At 41.2% G+C, this 19,428-nt stretch overlaps 1 protein-coding gene and 1 pseudogene across 3 annotated transcripts in view; both read right to left on the bottom strand.

Annotated features, from left to right (window-relative positions):
* CAMSAP3 (calmodulin regulated spectrin associated protein family member 3) overlaps nt 1–19,428 on the bottom strand; it is a 53,330-nt gene that overhangs the window by 4,961 nt on the left and 28,941 nt on the right. The window contains exons 2-12 of one of the 3 annotated variants that reach the window (XM_072149219.1): nt 18,891–19,144; nt 12,950–13,078; nt 12,272–12,355; nt 11,460–11,492; nt 4,462–4,509; nt 2,282–2,420; nt 1,869–2,008; nt 1,445–1,520; nt 1,259–1,310; nt 262–299; nt 91–163 (exon numbers count right to left, since the gene is read on the bottom strand). In XM_072149219.1, coding sequence (XP_072005320.1) covers nt 91–163; nt 262–299; nt 1,259–1,310; nt 1,445–1,520; nt 1,869–2,008; nt 2,282–2,420; nt 4,462–4,509; nt 11,460–11,492; nt 12,272–12,355; nt 12,950–13,078; nt 18,891–19,144 — 1,066 coding nt within the window. The remainder of the gene's footprint in view (nt 1–90; nt 164–261; nt 300–1,258; nt 1,311–1,444; nt 1,521–1,868; nt 2,009–2,281; nt 2,421–4,461; nt 4,510–11,459; nt 11,493–12,271; nt 12,356–12,949; nt 13,079–18,890; nt 19,145–19,428) is intronic. The other 2 variants (XM_072149220.1, XM_072149221.1) reach the window with 2 other exon arrangements.
* On the bottom strand, nt 16,732–16,879 carry LOC140129088 (5.8S ribosomal RNA; annotated as a pseudogene).

Below are 19,428 nucleotides of genomic sequence, written 5' to 3'. Positions count from 1 at the left end.
TGGAAAGACAATAAAAGAAGAAAGAATCTGTTAAAACAGAGCACTTAATACAATCATACACGCCAATTTATAAACTATATGTCAACACACCTCAATGGGTTTTTTGTCCACGTCTTTCCAAATCCATCCATGTGAGACATTGATGAAGAGTGAGGCAATGATCCTACAATAAAAAAAAAAAAAAAAGAACAAACATCTGTGGCCACTATTTAAAAATACTCATATTGTTTAAAAGATCTTTGAAGAAAAAGTCAAATTTACCTGTGGTTCCCGGCCGGAAGGTGAATACAGGAGAACCCCTGAGAAAAAGAGGACATTGAGTTAATCACTTTGGAGAAGATAAAACATGTTTGGTTCAAATACTTGGTGTTCTGGAGTTTGTCAACTAGGCTGGAAGAAGTATACGCCGTAAAGGGATTCACATCTTCATAAAACAACAAACTTGGTCCCTAACCTAATAATAGACCCTGAGAGCAAAAGTATGCAAACCAAACTCTCACACAAAATACATAAAGACCCCAGACTAATCCTGAAAATAAGTATAGACCCCAGGGTCTCTAACAAATAAAGATCCATGAACAAACCTTCTAAAGTAGTACAATCCCTCAAAGAAGATCCATTTAAAGAATATCTACCACAAGGATTTTTTTTAAAGGGGAGGGGTCAAAATAATGCAAATAAACCTGAGGGGCTCCAGACTCAAAGCCCTCAGGCTCATTTGCATAATTCCAAAAAGCCTTTTTTTGGTAAAAACCAGGGCATAAGAAGCTAAAAGAAGAGCAGATCTCGCATAGGGGGCACACACCGGTATGTCAGTGTACTTCATGTGCAATCCTGGATTCTGGTGGTAGATGTCCTTTAAATAGAGACCATGGACCAGCCTACCTTATTATTGAAAAGACAATTACACACCCAAGATCAGAACTTTGAAATGAATATTGACCCAAGACTGGTAAAAGGGCTTTCAGCCAATCAAGTTTCTGCCTAAGATCCCCACGTATCCTGAGAGCAGCCTCACATGCACCTGCTGTTCTATTCATGTCTATGGTGGTGATTAAGATAGCCGTGAGTGGAGCTTGGCAATCTCATTGCCATTGACAGTGAATGGAGCAGTAGTGCACATGTCCAACCTGGAACTCCATTAATCTGGGGGTAAAATGGACCTCTGTTCTCATGACAATGGAGATCCTACCACTGGGACCCCCCCCCCATCTTGTGGATAGAGGAAAACTTGTAAATGCTTGTAATGTATACCTACCCCCCACTGTGTGCACTGGATGGTGTTGTACTCTCGTTTCCGAGCTGCAAATCTAAAAGAAAACACAAAAACAAAACATATGAAACAGGTCAAAAACACCAAGACATGTTTCAAACATAATGCATCAAATATTTATTTTATAGATTGGGTCAACTATGGATGGGCACAGGATCCGCATACACTTACCTTTTGGTTGCACAAACTCAGGTTTGGCGACTTCAAAACAATAATACAGGTCAGCCAAGAGCGAAATGAGGTTTACCTGATGGGAGGAGAAGAAAAATATTAATCACCTTATAGGTGGATATACATGTTAGATTAGCATCAGTCAATCCTGCCAGTTACAACAGGACAACTTAATGGAAATATGGTGGCCTCCCAACCACCATGACGGACGTTGGGAGAGAGATAGGTCAGACAGCTCTTGTCTATCGAAATCGAACTATCTGGAAGCTCGATTCAACTACTTTCAAACAAATATGCTCGGCCAAGATGGATTTCAGGAAGGATAACCATCAGGCCAATGAGTCAGATATCCATAATTATAACCAGTATGACCAGCCTACTCTCCAACAAACAGAGTAACAAGTCTGAAACATTGGTGTCTTACCCGCAAGGCAGTGGGTACATATAAGAGGTCCTCCAGGGTAAGTGGGCAAGATGGTGGCAGATGGTTGGCATAGAAGTCTCTCAGGAGCTGAAGGTTGTACAGGCTATCAGCCACTGACATTGTATCCTTCAGACAGACATCTGACAAATAAAATGAGAAATTAGAAGAAGTAGAAGTAGAAGTAGTAGTAGTAGTAAAGTACTTAAAGTTGCTTATATAGTTCCCAAATTGGTAGAAAAAAATCTATTTAAGGTCGTTCTTCTGGGTCATTATGTGGCACAAAACAAATCAAACCTGGTGATAAAGAACCAACATCCAAATGGAGGGGCAGAAATTATATTACTTTCTGCTCTGCCATAGTTTTGGCCTCACCGGAAATCTCCATTGCTATATATAATACATTGGGTACTCACCCTGTAGTCTGAGCTCAGCCGGGCAGTAATAATGGATCAGGGCGGCCAGGGCACTGCCATTAGACAAGTCTCTCAAGGATGATACGGATGTGAAACACGGGGTCTGTCTGGATAGAGCTTTGTCTTTCCGATACCGGATCTAGTGGAGAAATCAACAGGATTAGTAGTGTACACTGTACAAACATGGCTGACAGCTACAGGGGGCATAGGGTCTAAGCGTGTACAATATGCTAAACACATACGTAGCAGCTACCAATATGACACGGTAGTCAGCTACCTCTCTCCAGTGTGATACAGGTGGAAACTATATACTAGGCTTTACCAGCCACCTACAGCATTGAGTGCAGGGTGTGGATGTGAGAGCCTGTTTTATGACAAGCCTCACAACAATTCGGGAAATACTGTGTGTGTGCGCTCTACAAAGTCATCAACATATTCAATACAGGCCGGCGTGTGAACGAAACATGCAGCTACTACAAGGGTGTGTGCACAAAACCAATACACATTCAGCAAGCTGCGGGAGAAAAAAAAATGTATAACCAAAAAAATATAGAAAACAGCGTACAAAACAGTCAAGATTTTATGTTGCAATCAGGGGTTAATGCGTCATTCACAAAAATAATAAAAACATTCCCCAAATCTGTTTTTCCTCCTTTTACACTGGTTTCCACGATGGTCACAGTAAGGCTAATAGCTTGGAGAAGAGGTGGAGGAACGTTAAGAAGGTCCAACAAGAACGAGGTTCTACTCTTTCCACTTCCCCCCTCATTAGTTTATAGTCTATAGTGAACATCTATACACTATCATGGTGCGGAGATCCTCCAGTGTGTCTACGCTTTGACAAAACTGGGCATCAAAGGTCTTCCAGAAGACAACTTCACAAGGGTCTCCTTCTTAGACATCTATTGGAAGTCACTTATACTTCCTTGTCCTTTAGACGCAGGTCCATGTGTTCTATATAGAAGGACAACTGAACCTCGTAATTATTCCTTTTACCGGGACCACAGGCCAACTTTCTAATCGAGGACAACACCTCAATGCAGGCCCCATACATCCTAATCCTACAACTTTATTGAGGCCTAGCCATTTGGGTAATGTTGATGATGGCTTGCACAGCTCTACTTTTCCTAAAACATCTAAAATTTGGCAAATTCAGCTTGCGTCTCCGAAAGTCCTGGAGTTGGGGAGGACTATACAAAGGAATATAGGTACCTATGTATATGCAATCTGAACTGAAGAAAATGACTGGATTCTTTCCCATCAACAATCAGCAAGTCATAGCAGTATCTTGAGGTATCCATAGCTCGGTCAGTAAAACAGCTAGCATCCTTCAATTCACATGGATAACTTGAACACCATCAAAGCATGTAAACAGGGATAACATCATGTGTACAGCAGCCATAGCAGGTCTCCAGATGGCCCGGTCCTGGAATCATTCAGGAATGTGCTGGCCAAAGGAGGAGATGGCATACTGTGGCAAGCCAAGCCAATTATCCAATGAGTGTCTGATGTCTATATTAACATAACCAAAGCCTCAATGTCCTCCAGACATTGACTCTTCGTTCTCAGACTGCAGTTCTACACCAGAAGACAATATGTAGATGAAGGATTCTTCCCTCTGGTGTCCATTGTTTGATGCATTTTTCTTATCTCCTGTTCTCCAGGAAGATCTACCAACCCTACTACACATCTTGTTAAAAAGGACTACCGTAACTTTAGTAAAAACTGACCTAGAAAACCTGAGGAATGCTTTAAAAATCCTGGACCTCAATGAAAATGATGGAGTAGGACCTCCACCTTCCATATACATTTCTGGCGAGTCACTTTTGGGCTTCTACAGGCCCAAAGTATAGGGTTCAACTGAGACCTCCTTACTCACTACAGCTCCTCTAAATAAGGCAAAGATAAACTAATTTCTCCAAATACCAGACGGTAATTAACGGGCAGCATCTATAGTGCCTCAAGCAGACCTAAAAGTGGCCTCTAGGTGTCCTCTTACCACTATAGAAATTTTTTTAACTGCTTTGCTTGATTTTTGCTTTTTTTTAGCTATGGCAGCTGGCATAAGAGGAAGAAATACAGATTTGATCAAATATAAAACAAAACATTTTTTAAAAAGTATTTTACAACAAAAATGGAGTTTTGAATGATTGGTAATGATGGCGTGCACAATACGTTACCACAGGAGGCTTATTCCCAGACTCCTTTAAACAAAAAGCGATGGCATGCTAAACGCAACGGAAAAGAGCAACGGAGAAAGTCAGGGCAGCGTCATATCAGAGGGAATGACAGAGACAGACAGAGAGGCTGAGCAGCAGGGCCTACAGCAGGAGTGTCCTTTTCTTAGGCAACAACAACACTTGTCTGGGAGCAGCAACGTGGAGATATAATGGAGGAGAAGAAGGAGGCAAAATGGCCGCAAAAATAAAAATTAAAAAAAAAACAAAACACTTAATGCTTCCTCTGACATCTACTGGTACGTCAAGTGATATTAAAAATACAACAGGGTTATACCAAGCTAGGAAACTCATAGCCATGTACTGGTTGCGTCCGGAGGCTCCCGATCTAGAAACGTATATCAAGAAAATGAACAATATAATCAGACTTGAAAAAGGGGTCTATTGCAAGAGGAAGGCAAACAGGAAGTTTGAATACATATGGGGGCAGTGGATAGACACCCCTGGTCTACCGACAGCTTATTTACTCTGTAACCCACTTACAGCATTTCTGTAAATGTGTATGAATATGTGCAAAATTGGTGTATAGCATGCTATCAAATAATGTATAGGCATTACATGTATATGTATTAAATCCTGAAGGGGTAATGTTTGATATGTATATTGTCCGGACAGTTCAAAAAGGGGGGAGCTTGTCTGCTAGTGGGTGGGGGTGGGGGGGACAAAGGGAAAATGTATGTAAAAAAATGTTAAAAATGTTCAATAAAAAAAAGCTTTGATTAAAAAAAAAAAAAATACAACAGGGCTTCCTTAGCAAAAGAAAATAAGCCAATTGAAGCAGAATTCCTCTCAATGGTGGAACAATCAGGTTTAAGGAACTGTGGAAGGAAGTGGGGGGGGGGCTGGATATTAGGTAATATACTGCAGAAGAAGGGTCATGTGATGTCTACCTGTCCATGAACAATCTCCCTACTAGGACCTGATGATGGTAGTCGTGAATACAAGATTAAGGTCCTGGAAGGGTGATTGTTCATGAACAGATCACATGACAGGTCACATGACACTCCATCTACGCCCATTGTCAATTTAAAAAATGTCTACCGCCCAGTAACACTTCCCCCGTTGGGTAGATCTGATCACTACCTAAATCTGTTATATCCTAAGTACTATTCTGTGAGGCACAGACTCCCTATTTGTACTCATCAGGTCAGTTTGTGGTCAGAAGAGGTGGGGTATGAACTTCAGACCTGTTTTGCAGCTACAGACTAGGATCCGTTTTTTAGAGAGTCCGGCGGGGACACCAACATGTGTGTAGACATGGTGAGGGAGTATATTAGTTTTTGTGTAGAATCGATAGTGCCTATTAAGACCTTAAAAAATACCAGAGGAAAGAATTGAAAGATCTACTTGGGCGGAAATTTAAAGCATTTCGGGCAAAAGTATTGGTAAGGAGATCGTAAAGGAAGTTCAGGTCAAAATTAGGGATTGTAAAGATAAATATAAAGGAAACTTAGAACATAAATAAATTAGCGGGCAATCAGGTCAGGGAGGTGTGGAAAGGCATGAAACTTGAGTCGGGACAAGGTGACTGCAAATGCGTAAATTTTTTTTAAATCGGTTTAGTGTAGGGGGACAGGTTCTACAGAATGAGCATGGGGCAGATCTTGATTGGCCTTCTGTTACATCAGGACGAGTAGAGGGTAATGATGTCAGATTCTTTATTTATGAGGAAGAAGGGATTAGCGAACGGAGTATATTAAGGGTTAGAAAATAGTCAGGGCCTGACGGTATTAGTGCAAAAATTCTGCGCACATGTGCAAGGGAACTTGGTCCAGTTTTTTGTGAACTATTCAATAATAGTTTGTCATCAGGTGCGGTGCCCAAGCTCAGAAAGACATCTAGTATAGTGCCTGTTCAGAGAGTGAATACTCCTAGAGAACCCAACAATTATCGTCCGATAGCACTTACACCAATAATTATGAAGGTGTTTGAACGATTTATCTTAAGACACTTGGCTGGAGTAGTGAAGTCGCACCTTCAATTTGCGTATTTACCTCGTCTGAGTTTGGAGGATGCGTTCTACACCTGTTTCACAGAGTATATGTGCATGTGGATGCTCTATGGTCTCTGATTAGGATACTGTTTTTTTTATGTCGGAAGCGTGTTCAAAATAATAATTCCAGAGTGTTTATACCATAAATTAGGGAAAATGGGGGGGGGGGGGGGTCGGCTCTACTATGACCCAGTGGATTTATGATTATTTGACACCAAGACCACAAATGGTGCAAATTGGGAATATCATGTCTGACATGGCTGTGAGTAATAGTGGTGCCCTTCAGGGGACTGTATTGGTTCCATTTTTGTTCACCATCTATACTGCTGACTTTCACAAAAATCACTGCTATAATAGGGTGCATAAAGCAGTGTGATTTGGAGGAGCAAAGGTCAACCATAGACTTATTATTAAATTGGTGAGGAGTGAATAGACTGGAATTGAATCTAGCAAAAACAAAAGAAATGGTGATCATTTTCCGAAGGGAGCGGAATATGAGGCACAAGCCGATGCAGGGGTGTTCAGGTGGAGCAGGTCTCCAGTTATAAGTACATGGGAGTGTATTTAGACTACAAGTTGTTGTGGCATATTAATTCTGAGAAACTGTATATTAGGAGTGTTTTATACTATGCAGTTGTATGCCGAGAAAATAATGTGAGTATAGCGGACTGTAAGAGATTTAAGAAACTTGTAAAGAAGACAAGTTCCATTGTGGGCCCCCCGTTGGATAACTTGGGGTTGGTTCTGGGCATCAGAATCCTCTCCAAACTTGATTCAATTTTAATTAATGAAGCAAACCCATTTTATAGTACACTAATGGGATAACATAGCACCTTTAGCGAAAGGTTCTTGAAAGAAAAGTGCAGGACAAACAGACTTAAAAATTTGTTTGTACCTTGCGTGATACGTGTAGCTAATAAAAGGAAGTAATGGTGGACATGATTATTAATGCTTGACATTTTTACTTGTATTGTGTAACCACTATTTTATTTTTAAGTCTATGTACTTGTTAACTGTATATGTGTATGTAGTTGTATGTATGTGTTATTGTCATTTTTTATTATCGTGCGGATGGTGTTGTTGTGACACAAGTCATTTCCTCTATGGGGATAATAAAGTATTCTATTTTATGGTCAGGGACGTCTGGCTGATGAGGTAAAATGCAGGAGGCTTCACTTTACATATAAAAGAAGGTGGAGCTGAACTTTTAATAGATGCATACTGGTAAATTAACATACCAAAATTAAATAAATATCCTTCCCACATACTAACACACATAACATAAGGTGAAGTGGCCAACCCCTTTAAGCCCAATAACCCAATTCCTTCAAAGTCAGCAATGAGGTGCTGTTTGCTCATAATTCATGGATGTTTGAGCTGTCCCGCGTCTTGGAAGTGTAATGAAAGGTAACTTTTCATACATTGAAATCTATAGTATTTGGAAGGTGAACGGAAGTACTTGTGTTTATCTTCAATTTCTGTTACATTCTACTGAAACCCCCAACTGGGCCTAACAGAAACAAAGATACGCCAAAGATGCTCCTGTACAGAAATAGTTTACCTCAGACAGCACAGATCTTCCTGCAGCTCCCTTGTTGAACATTTCAGTCAGGGAACATTAGGCCCGAAATGGGATATGTGTTAGCCATCTGAGAAGTCAGGATTTTCTCCCTATTTTAGTTAGCCTTTGGGACTTTTTAGAATGAATGAGAAGTAAGCTTATATTATCCCACTCAGATACAATGCACGTGTGGAAACATCCATTTCACTACACAGGCCACAACATTGCCACACACAAAAGACTACATCAGTTAACACAGAAGTGTGTGAGTGTGAGTGTGAATGTGTGTATCCGTGTGCGAGTGTGAATGTGTGTATCCGTGTGCGAGTGTGAATGTGTGAATCCGTGTGCGAGTGTGAATGTGTGTATCCGTGTGCGAGTGTGAATGTGTGTATCCGTGTGCGAGTGTGAATGTGTGTATCCGTGTGCGAGTGTGAATGTGTGTATCCGTGTGCGAGTGTGAATGTGTGTATCCGTGTGCGAGTGTGAATGTGTGTATCCGTGTGCGAGTGTGAATGTGTGTATCCGTGTGCGAGTGTGAATGTGTGTATCCGTGTGCGAGTGTGAATGTGTATCTGTGTATCTGTGTGCGAGTGTGAATGTGTATGATATGTGTATGCTCTAAGTCTATGTATAACACACACACACCTCATCAATGTGAGGACTCCATCTCGTTATCTCAAAGGAAATCTACCATCTGAAATCTACCAGATCTATAATAAGGTAGATCAGATGGTAGATTTCTGTATAATGCCCCAGCAGTTTGTTTAAACTTTAATTTAGCAAAACCTATGAAAAATGTTCTCTTTCATTTTTGCCAATTTTCTCTAGAGGCTAGCAGGGCGTGGAGTAGCCGTATCATGGAGCAAGAGCTACGGCTATTCCACGCCCCAGTAGCCCCTCTCAGTCCCTCCCTACCGGCTGTTCTTCAGCACTTTCAGGCTGGAGCTCCAAAGCATGCGCAGAACTCCAGCTTTGCTGACTAGTGCTGAAGAGAAGTTGGTAGGAAGCTGGTAGTAGTGATCGAGAGAGGCTAATAGGGCGTGGAGTAGCCGTAGCTACACCCCAGTAGCCTCTAGAAAAAAAAAAGGCAAGATTAATAGGTTTTCCTAAATTAAAAGATTACACAAAAAAGGCAGCGGCAAATACAGCAACCTACCGTCAGATCTACTTTATTACGGTAGGTAGATCCAAGATGGTAGGTTTAATTTAAAGAGTACTTGTCACCAGATTGTGTCCCAAAAAAAAAAAATACTAGCCTCCTCAGGTAGGGTATGAAATGTCCTTTACATGTAAAATCTTGCCTATTAAAAAAGTTCCTCCCAAGATACATGGAAATGAGCTGAGAAGAGGGATCAATCTTCAATTCTATAAGTGAAAGAATCTAATTTTAAATGATTTACAGAACAGGAGATTCAGGCAGTAAAAAAGGAGGGACTTTGATTTTTATCTGCAGTTCAAATTTCCAACTATTTCTTTACGTTTTTGAGAGTTCTTTATCGTTGGGACAGTTCTAGGTCTATTTTTGGAGCAATTTTTGGGATATGAAATATGAGATTTTTATTAAACTTGTGGTTCTGTGGTCTATTGAACCATAGACAAAGACAAAGGGGGTTATTTATCATTGGTTTTCCTGGGCTATTTTGGTGTAAAAAAAAAAAAAGTCAAAGTAGTCTCATTGAGGTTTTTTGAGACTTTTCACTGCTATAAAGTCTCACAGGACTATTTACACCTCTTCATTAATCTGCTAGTGCAACACAGCGCAAAGCCAGATTCATGACTTGGAGACATTTGCAAAAAAAAGTCTGTCACTCTAGTCCCTGGTCTATATTTTGGGACTTTTTGGGTACCTTGAGACTTTCTGGGTACTTTCTGAAAAGAAAATCCCAGACAGAAAATAGACCATAAGGACAGCATGATCAACAGAGAAAACCCAGATTTCTCAGCACACAATAGAAAAGATACATTCCACCATGGGCAGCCATTTGTATATATACGGAGAAGCATAGTTGGAATATCTAGACCTATGTCAAATTTGAGAACTACACTTTAAAGGTCAATTAAAAAAAAAAAAAAGTGAAATACTAGAAAAAGTTTAGAACAACTTGAAACAAAGAGCTACTACAGCATGCATGCATGACAGGGACATGGTCATAGCTACTGCCAGTCCAGAGCATAACAGTCCACAGTATAGTTGATCAGTCCAAGGCCTAAATCAAGGTTTCCAAATCTCCAAGGTAAAAATACCATGTGTCGTTTGAAGTAATGATCTACTTGTACATAGATGAAGTTCACAGCTGCAAGCTCTGCACCTCTTCTAGCTCCGCCCCTGAGGAGTCATAGATAGTAATTACCCAAAACTAACTTCCATTTCATTCAGAAATCTATGTCCTAATTACAGTATAAACTAATTACAGTATTTACAGGAGAAGAATTATGCATTTTAGACAAGTGTTTGTAGTAATGATCTACTTCTATAGATATAGAGCTGCGAACTCTGCACCTCTTCTATATCCGCCCCCGAGGACCCATAGATGGTAATAACTCAAACCCAACAACCAATTCTTTTGGAGGTCCCCTGACTGGCACAAACATAAATTAGAGTATTTACAGTAGAACAATTTAGCATTTTAGACAAGTGTAATTCAAAAATGACATCTCATAAAATACAGCTAAAGAAAACACAGGACATTGCTGCTCTAAACCCTTAAAACTGCACCAGCACTCTCATGAGAACAAGAAAATGGGTTTGAAAAAAAAAATTAAAATCTCAAAAACATGCAGCATAAGGGTTAATTCTGTCATTCATGTTGGCTTCCACTCTTGGCCCAGCACATGAATATTTCAATAAAAAAATATTTTTTTTTAAGTTTGGGAACTTTTGGAGGCCAATTGAAAATACATTTAAAAATTTATAGCTGAAGGTTTTGAATCTAGGGCCTAAAAGAGGAGGTGGAGTGCAAAGGATTCTGGGATAGCAGCTCTATTGCGGCATTAAAATATGGATGAAAACATACATAAACACACATGAGAAGAGGAATAAAATGAATGATGGGAAGTGACAAAAAAGTGGTAGTAAATATTACTACAAAATATTAGAAGAGACCACAAAAAGCACCTAAAGTTTAAGAAAAATAAAAATTGAATGAAGAAGAAATTAAATGAAAGTTAGAAATAACCATAAAAATGTAAATAGGACATGACAAAAATCACATATCCCACAAGCCTTTGCTAATAATAAAGATCAAGCAGCATTGCACATGCATTTTTCTGGATAAGAGAACTGGAACAGGCATTGGCTGTTAGGGAATGGGTATGATACGCCAACATAAGACGAATAACTGGCACATAGGAGTAAAAGGGCAGGAAACAAGAAAAGCCACTTACAGGGACCAGCTTCCAGTACCAGCGGGAGGGGCACTGGAGAGAAAGAGAAAAATATGGAGGGATGGAATAACAGAGAAACATATAGGATAGAATAGAAATAGGGGGCATTATAGCGAAGAAGAATAAGGGGCATGTGAGATCTACCTGTTGAGTACACACTATGGAGACATCCATTTTGTCTCTTCGAACTCTCAGCGATGTTTTGATTAGTTGGCTACATTCCCATAAAGACTACATCAACCAACAAAATGGCTACTATCGCAGTGTGTAGGCAAGGGGTACACAAAAAAGGAAAGAAGCCTAATGCATAGGAGTAAAGTGGGAAGGGGGGTAAAAAATTCTCGATAAGTAAATTTAGGTGGGTCTGAGGAGAGAAAGTGAAGACTGAAGAAGACAGAAGAGATCTTACAATGAGTTGAAGAGGGTCAACAAAGAAAGAGAAATGTAAAGAGATGGTCAGAGATGAGAGAAAGAGAAGGAATTGAATTGGTCAAATGGAGGACAACAAGAAAACGTAGAAGAAAGCTAGAAAAAGAGTAAGGAGACAGACCAGGAGAGGAGAAGAATCAGTCTAAGCATCTCCTATAATACATACTTTCCACTGTTTTCAGAAATCTATATAGAACCAGAGAAATTACAGAAATTAGCTTTAGCTTGAATTCTGAGAAGTGTAAGGGAACATAGACTAGAAGGGTCATCTAGAAATGTTTGCCAAGAATCAAAATAAGAGGATCGTCTCTACGGGTAAAACGGACTAAGCAGAAACATTAGATCCAAACTATGAAGCTTATCAGATAGTTTACAGTACTTACCCCAGCCTGGTTGTGACCTTCTGGGGCAGAGAGCTGCTTTCGACCTTGTTCCCTTTCAGCTTCCTCCAGTAACTGCTGATTTATCTAGAAAGACACATGAAAGGCGTGAGCACCACCAATAATTGTCTGAAATCAGGTCACTTCTAGAGAAAATTTTAAGCTTGGCCAAGCGATAAAAACATCCCTAGACACAAATTAAAATTTTAATCTGAAAGCCCTAATATGCGTTTTCTTCACCCAAGAGCTAGTAAAAAAAGGATAGTCTGCTGTACAAAAACACATGCACAAAGAAATTGCAATAAGAAAACACCTTACACAATGCTAAATCCGAAGGCTCCACAAGGGTTAGGGATTGATGGTCTCTATTTGCCAAGGCTTAGGAAAAGCCCATCTTGCTACTGGCTTCCACCAGGAGACAGAAGTTTAGGTTTTGTTCCCCAAGAAGTCAATCCACGGTTGAAGTTGGGTAAGGAACCTGATGGCCACATGCACTTAGGCCCTCTATAGGTAGCAACTGAGCCAACTTTCTTTATAGTAGAAAGAAGGGATAGCCACACTAAGCGCTACTTAAAATGTTGGATATGTGGTGCCCTTTCAGTATTTACTCAAGATACATATATTTTAAGACACACTTCATAACATATTGAGGCCTTTCGTGCCATAACACTTTTTTTTTACCTTATCAATCCACGAAAGAAGCTTAACCTCCAAGCCTCCCAGTCCAGGCTCCTCGATGGAAGGAAGAGACTCTGTACAATGACTTGAGTAAACAAGCATCATGGAATCAATCACAGATAGATGGGCAGCCTAGAAGAGAAAAAAGTTAGATATTAGAAAACAAACTCGAGTGAAGATCAAAGAGACATTTATAGTTCCCAACTAATCTCATACATGATGGCGTGGGGAAGGGGAGCACGAAATTGACAAATTAAGATTTTTTACTGTCAGCAAGTACTGGGTTCCCATCATGGGAACCATATTACCACCTAGATATACAGTATATACTATAATGTGAGCGGGCACTACTGGAAAAATGTGTTAAATAATATTGTCCACGTATCCCTAAATACAACATATGACAACACTAAAGAAAAAGATGGGATACGTACAAAGAACTAACCATAAATGACAAAATTTATTAAATACAATAAATAAATTTTGTCATTTATGGTTAGTCCTTTGTACGTATCCCATCTTTTTCTTTAGTGTTGTCACCACCTAGATATACATTATACAGGTTCAATGAACTCTGAGCCAAGAAATCCATCTCTATCCAGAAGCCAAGAAAAATTTTTTTTTTTATATTGATGGGTCCTTCTTAAGTTTTAGGATCTCAAAAGTTCCTCATGACCGAAATATATACCTTAATAATTGAACAGAAGGAACCCAACCAGATCTCCATCTTCTAAGAATCCTACTTATTAGGACGTTTCTAGTACTCGTTTTGACCAAAGCTTTGCAGAAGTTGCTTTCTGGCGATCATAAACACTTTGCGTTATTGGCCATCGCTGGGCCCCATCCAATGCAAGGCTGGGCCTGATCATTTATAGTACTAAACCACTAAATCTCTAAAGGAACCATTGCTAATTTTGAAGAACGCTAACATTTTGGCCATCTTGACCCGATTAATGACAACTTTGTGCTTTCAGTGTAGTCCTATTACTAGTCATGACTGATCGTTAGAATATTCCAGCATGTTCCTCGTTAACCAGAGAGCAGTGTTACTATTAAACGTCTCTATTTGGCTACACGTGCTACGTTCACACGGGTATGTTTGACAATGGTCCAGCAAATTGCAGTGGAGAATGTAATACTATACAATCATGTCAGGATCTGTGGATCGGCCTAATAGGCCCAGGCCTGCACAGACACAACATTGGTGGCAGCAGCATAACCAAGGTTTCATCATTACATCATTTTGTTTGTAAGCATGCCAGTATAAAATGATTATTATAGTGTTTATCTTATCGAAACAAATGGCGTAATTGTTATAGGGAACGTTCACCCTTGGGTGCTCCTTCACAGATGTTATGGGCTTGAACATAGAGCAGCTGATCTATCATGATGGGAATGTACATTATGACAGATCTTTCCTCTGATGCCAAAATATATAAATATATTGTTCCGTATCAGGCACATCCTTCCGAATAGAGCGGCACATAAATTACAGACTGGCAGCCATTGGCGGGTGTTCCATTCGACTCTCCCATCCACAGAAATTTAAATTGGACCTCAATGCAAAATCTGTACCAGACCCCAACTATAAGACATCATTTAGAATAATAGTGTTGTCATCTGGGGAAAAGACCCTTTATGGCTCTTGGACAGCTTGTGCTTACAATGGGGAGCCAATAATTGTTTGACCAGTAGAAGTCCAAAGTTGTTGTCCAAAGTATCTTTCTTCAGATGGAAGGTTAGAAATCATACACTGAACTGCCCAAAATAAGGATGGCCAGTCTTGTTTCTGCTATAGAAAGCGGTTTCCTGGCCAAACGGTGTTGCTGTCTCAGAAACCAGAGCTGGTTAGCCCAGATTGACAGGCCATCTATAGTTAAGGTGCCCTCCCAATTCTCCAGCGATGGAAGTGGTATGAAGGATTGGGTATAACTGTACCCCTTTTCCCAGGGATGACAAGCTACTACCAGAGACATATGACAACCAAAGCGTGCATGGGTTTGGGATTGGGGTGCGGCAGTGGATGAGGGTCAGGAGGGATCTCAAATATTTGGACAACAACTACCTAAAGTGTATAATGAGCTTAATCGTTTCACATACTCTGGTGAGAAAGGAGGAGGGATGTAAACAATGACACAATGGCCGTCTCGTGAGACTTTACAGTAGACTGAATTTTGTATTGTCTGTCACCTTTCACTTCTTGGATTAGAATAATTAGAATAGGGAATGTACAGACATGTGTACATCACCAAAATGAACCATGGTGACATCCGGAAAGGGATGGCCTTGGCGTATAATGCAGTGTAATGGCGTGAAGCACAACAGGGTGGAGCAGTCATGGCTGAGTGGGAAAGCAAGCAAGTGATTGAAATGCTTTGAAGGAGCAGGGATAAAAACAAATTCTAACCTCAAGTAAGATACAAAGTTGTGCGCCAGCTTCTTCGAGGACAAAGGGCCCACTACAAGCAGTTTTTGATTTCGGCAGATTTCAGCACTGAATGAGGCCTTTGTTTACCTGACATTTATACAATTACTTTGGATTAGGTGGAATGAGAAGCAATCTCTGGAACTGAAGAGCACCCAAGTCCTGGTCTTAACCCTTTCTGTAACCATGTTAAACGGAAAAATCGGCAATAAGACCGGAAGCTACCTAAAATATATAGCTCCCCTCTCCATATGTAAAGCCTGCATACTTGGCAGAAATGAGTGTGCATGTGTATGGGGGCACCATATTCAGTAGCGGTCAGCTCCACAAGCGCCTGTCAGATATTGAAGGTGCATCATTGATGGATTTAGAATGTTATTTCAGATGTGTGGAAATAGAAATCTCTGAGCTGTTCCAAAAAGGTTTCAGCGTTTAGAGATTTTTTTATTTTGGTAATCAGTAGTAGTAGTAATGTTCTCAAATATAATTATGAACGTTTTCCTGCTCATATACATCTGTTAAACCATGTATGAATGCTCTACTTAACCATTCAATCTTCTGATGTCAGAGTCTTTTCCTGTGCTGCACCTATTCCGTAGAACTCACCGCCCCGATCCACCAAGGTGGCAATATTTATGGTTTTAAACTAACCTTAAAAACATGTGCAACATCCCTGCCAATGCGCAAGGCAGAGGAGTGTTTGCGAATAAGCCCCTTATACCATTTAGTACATTTAGAGGTAATTATGCAGCGGTAGATACTGCCCAGCTCTTGTAGAGAGCATCACCTCAGAGCACATCTCCACACTGAGTAACAGAGACAGCATGGGCCTCACACCTCTAGTGAGCTCACACAGAACAACCAGGATTAAAGCTGCAGCTTCCAGCATTGGACACAGCTACATCCCAGCCTGCATATGCAACCAGGCTGGTGACCAAACTCCTGAGGTTCCTCTCCAAGATCACTTCCAGTAATCTGCCTTTGTACAGAATCGTTTGGCTCGTTGCTGCTGTTGGTTCGAATAAAGAACTGTAAGTTATTTTTGCACAACTTTGCCTTCGTCTGGTCCCTGCTACGGCTGTATCACCATCAAGGGCGCCCCCATCTATCATACAGGGACTCATACTACAGACACTAAGGGGCTGCCCCCAGGAGAGCCAGTACATCAGCCTCTCCCTCCATATTTCTTGCACACACACCGCCTGCCAGTCTATAGGACAGCCCTCCGGTCCCCATACCAAGCACTGTGACACTAGCGTGCCTAGGCCTCAACCACCAGCCACTCCGGTATTCTGGGCCCCGGCTGCCTCCAGGCCCCAAGAAAAGGCTAGGCCCTGGTGGGGGATGTTGCAAGAGAAAGCGACCCCCAGACAGGCGTAGCCCCGGGAGTAACCCGGGGCCGCAAAGTGTGTTCGAAGTGTCTTTGATCAATGTGCCCTGCAATTCACATTAATTCTTGTAGCTAGCTACGTTCTTCATCGACGCGCAAACAGAGTGATTCACATGTTTCTTCGAGGATATCTACGTCACACTGGTCACACATCTCCACACTTTCCAGTCCTTATCCATCTCCCCAGGAACTTCTTTCTTATCCTATTATATGTTCATTAGGTTTGATGAGATTTTAGTTCTACCTGTGTGTTACCTCCCTAGCTGCCAATTACAAAGCTGGAAATACACATTCGACTTTTCCGTAGTGAGGAGGGTCTACGACTAACCAGTCATGACCCCCCCCCCCCCCTCAAGCCCCATCATCTACTCATTGCTCTGCTTTCAAATGGTTCATTTTACACATGTTTACCGAGCACTCAACAACATTGTCGATCTTTTTCCTCTGAAAAGGTAAAAGCTGTGTCTCCATCACGCTTTCAGCAAAACACTTTGTAGATTCAGTGACGAGGCGTAGAGAACGTCACGTAGAAAGACATACATGGCAAAAAGCAGGATTCCAACAATCCAACATTCCCGGCACATTTATCAGGGTATAGCGGTTTGCACCGCTTTTATGGTCAACCAAAACACGACACTTTGTGTGAGGTGCAGGTACAATATGTTGAATGCTACAATACTGTGTATAGATTGCAAGACAACTTAAATCATTGTAGGTAGAAAACTAGCGGCACTCATCATGATCATTCCAATTCTTTACTTCAGCACATAGAAACAGAGGTGTAGAGGGTTAAAAGCTGGACACACTGGAGGTAGGCAACAGTACATGCGCTTCATCAAGCTTGCACCTCTGTTAGTATTCGCTAAAATAAAGAATTTTACTGACCCAGGTGAATGCTGCTATTCTTTCTACTTGCATCGATATAAGTAGACTATACTCTTAGCCCAACACTGCCGACACCAACTTGATGGCATTAAGCCCAACACTGCCGACACCAACTTGATGGCATTAAGCCCAACACTGCCGACACCAACTTGGTGGCATTAAGCCCAACACTGCCGACACCAACTTGGTGGCATTAAGCCCAACACTGCCGACGCCAACTTGGTGGCATTAAGCCCAACACTGCCGACGCCAACTTGGTGGCATTAAGCCCAACACCAACTTGGTGGCATTAAGCCCAACACTGCCAACGCCAACTTGGTGGCATTAAGCCCAACACCAACTTGGTGGCTCAACATAATCCGGCACAATCTAGGCAGTTTTAGCCCAACACTGTAGACACCATCTTGGTAGAAGACTATTCTATCGGTAGAACATCTCCAACATCATCTTAGTGGAAGATTACTAGTTGCATTAGTCCGTCATTCCTGACACCATCTTGCAGACAATTGGATTATTCAGATTCCACCATTGGCATGTCCTGGATGATAGAAAGTCCAACATTCTCAATATCATCTAATTGGCAGACTAATTGTATTCTTTTGTGTATTGGATATACTAATGTGGGGGCAGATCAGCCCAAACCTTAGGGAGCCCAACCTACCTGCAAAACATCTTGGCAGCAGACTATTGAAGTTCTTGGTACATACAGGACATACTGATGGTGGAATAGTCCATTACATTGCATATTAACTCAAAAATTTCATAACCCAATCACCTGATGGCACTCCCTCCCCCAAATCACTCCTGGAATGTGTGATCCGGGTTTTCACCATGGCCAACATGTGACCAGCACCAAGTGACCTTCAATTAGAAATATCAATTCTCATAACTCTCCACATTGTGATGTACTAAATTGTACTGACTGGACACACAAAACAACCAAGCAGAAATTAATCAGTCCACAGACATCACAGCCCACACTAGAGGAAGCCTGTTGTCTATATACAGCACCTATAGCAGCATTCACCCAGATCAGTACAATTCTTTATTTTAGCGCGTACAGAGGTGCAAGCTTGATGAAGCGCATGTAGCACAAAGTATACATTTATATACAGCTGGCTCCCTCTAGTGGTAGCATTTTTCAGATGGAATTATATCATTTATATTTTTATAATAACGTCTTTACAACTTACCCACTGCTCTACATTCACAGCATTCCCACTAATAGTAACACTTTTCCTTACCATACGAATGGGCTTCTCCCTTAGGTCACTGGGCTTCACAGGCTCCGATTGGTATATTGGGGGGAACCCCTTCCGAGCCAAGAGGAGTAGCAGGCCAGCATTGTCCCTGGGAGGGGAGTTGTCATGAGGCAATGCTCTGCGGTATGCCCTGCAGTACACATCAGCGGACAACAGGAGGCTAATCACTGCTGGTTTTACATGCTCCTGTTCATACTGGTCCGTGTAGCAGGGCGAACATAGTTCTTCTGGCACATCTGTAATAGAGAGAATAGACTATCATTATATTGTAATTACATAATGCCATTCAGCATACTAGAAAAGTTGGGTGTCATACCCAATTTTTTTTCTCATACACATTACACAAGAATTCAATCCTCACACTGCAATACCATGCTGCACAGCTATAGTAGGTGTGTGACAAACGTCACTTAATGGCCACATTCAGCATGGACGCGGTTAAGTACCAGGAATTTATAATCCCATCGTGGAAGTCTACAATACAGAGCAGAAAAACTGTAGAAGGAGGAGAGTTACTGAT

Source organism: Engystomops pustulosus, chromosome 4 (genome assembly GCF_040894005.1).
Source record: "Engystomops pustulosus chromosome 4, aEngPut4.maternal, whole genome shotgun sequence".
Lineage (NCBI taxonomy): Eukaryota > Metazoa > Chordata > Amphibia > Anura > Leptodactylidae > Engystomops > Engystomops pustulosus.
The sequence above is the reverse complement of the archived record's forward strand: the minus strand, read 5'-3'. Positions and strand labels throughout refer to the sequence as shown.